The sequence below is a fragment of the Echinops telfairi genome, unplaced genomic scaffold (genome assembly GCF_000313985.2).
Source record: "Echinops telfairi isolate 266 unplaced genomic scaffold, ASM31398v2 ScPeMD7_7457;HRSCAF=8495, whole genome shotgun sequence".
NCBI lineage: Eukaryota > Metazoa > Chordata > Mammalia > Afrosoricida > Tenrecidae > Echinops > Echinops telfairi.
Genome location: NW_022111357.1, coordinates 13,205,760 through 13,207,498, shown reverse-complemented (window position 1 = coordinate 13,207,498; position 1,739 = coordinate 13,205,760). Strand labels below are relative to the sequence as shown.

At 42.8% G+C, this 1,739-nt stretch overlaps 1 protein-coding gene across 1 annotated transcript in view; it reads left to right on the top strand.

Annotated features, from left to right (window-relative positions):
- The first annotated feature begins 448 nt into the window (after nt 1-448).
- LOC101641417 (antizyme inhibitor 2-like) overlaps nt 449-1,739 on the top strand; it is an 18,393-nt gene continuing 17,102 nt past the window's right edge. The window contains 1 exon segment of the mRNA XM_013005264.1: nt 449-511. Within this exon segment, the coding sequence (XP_012860718.1) occupies nt 449-511 (63 nt within the window).

Genomic DNA, 1,739 nt, shown 5'->3' with positions numbered 1-1,739 from the left:
CTAGGGCTGTCAATGGCCTTGCTATCAGACAGAGTGCATTGCAGATATAGTTAGGCTAAAATGTAAACCTTATAAAGCCTATTTTCTTTTTTTTAAATCATTTTATTAGGGGCTCATACAACTCTTATCTCAATCCATACACACATCAATTGTGTAAAGCGCAATTGTACATTCATTGCCCTCAGAATGTTTAATTTTTATCAAAGACTCCTTGACTTGGCAGAATATAGAGTTTCTGATATATTGTCATAATAGACTAATTATAACCCCGGGTTGTTTCTGCATGTATAAAAGGAAGATGTAGAATAAACTCGGGGCTTCAGTATTCACTGTTGCCCTCCCAATACTTTCTGTCTCTCTTTTTCCCTTAATCCTCACTCCCCCTTTCGGGACCGTTCGACTCGTTGGCAGGCTCCAACAGAGTGGTGCCTCGAACAGGGACCTGAAAATGGGGGACCAAGTGAAGGACACCGCGGATTACAAAGGTGCACACGAAGAGATTGGTGGTGCAGTGAGTAACACGTGGAAGTAAAATGGGGCAAGGAAATAGCAAACAGATTTTTGTACATATGCTTCAAATTATGTTAAAAGCCAGAGGAGCAAAAGCAAGCTACCAAAGATTAGAGAAGTTTTTAGACTTTGTCGTTAAAGTATGTTCTTGGTTCCCTGAGGATGGGACTGTAAATACTGAAACGTGGCTGAAAGTAGGGGAACAACTAAAAGATCACTATGCGGGTAATGGACCTAGCAAGGTCCCCATAGATACGTTCAGCCTATGGAATTTAATGAGGGATAGCTTGGATCCTAGGCAAGAGGGACTTCGGGAGTTAATAACTTAACCTGCGTGAAGCAGGGAAAACCGGAAGGGAGCGCCGCTGTAATTACTAGAGGCACTTTCGCTGGGGGGAAAGAAAAGAAGAAAAAGGAAAAGAAAAAGCAAAATGGGAAATTCCCCGTCCGTGGAACGCGAATAGGAAAAGTTGATAAAAGGACTTCTCCATCCTACAGGGTGGAGGTTAAAGATAAATTATTGGGAGAATTATTTGCGCATGTACAACAACATTGTTATTGGTTTTACAGTCAAGAAAAGGTTAAATTGAATTCGCGAGCATGGCAACAAGTAGTGAAAACATCACGCACTGCTCATCAACGGAGACAGACTATGAATTTAAAGCTATGGTCTTTGTGTAATGCTATTACTCAAGCTTGACAGTTATTAGAGACAGACTCGGAGAAAGCTGAAGAAAAAGATAAAGATAAGAGAGAGAATGGAATCCAAAGGGAGGAAGAGGAGTATGCAGAAGTAACTGAGGAGGAATTCAGTCCAGAATTAGCAAAGAAAGAATCAGATGATGTGGGAGAAATGATGTTCCAGAGCTTATAGGATTGCTAAAACAAATGCTTAAATGTCATTCTGCTACCAGCCCCTTAGCTGCTCCATTGCCCGGAGCTACTTTCACTTTCGCACGGCAGAACTATGGGGAGGAGAAGACAAGCTGCCTCCCGCTCCAGGAATGATAGCTTTTCCCATATCAGAGCTTGTGCAGGGATCGGCGGAACTGCGTAACAAGCTGAGTTGTTTGCAGGGGCTCTAGCTGGTGCTGTGGTTGGTGGAAAGCGCTCCGTCTGCTAAAATCAGTGACAGGCGCTGGAGGAGTCTGCAACCCTGTCTCATTTTCCTAAGCCTAAAAGAAAGTGTTCCCCTCCAGAACCCATATTTTATAGAACTATAGTAGGAG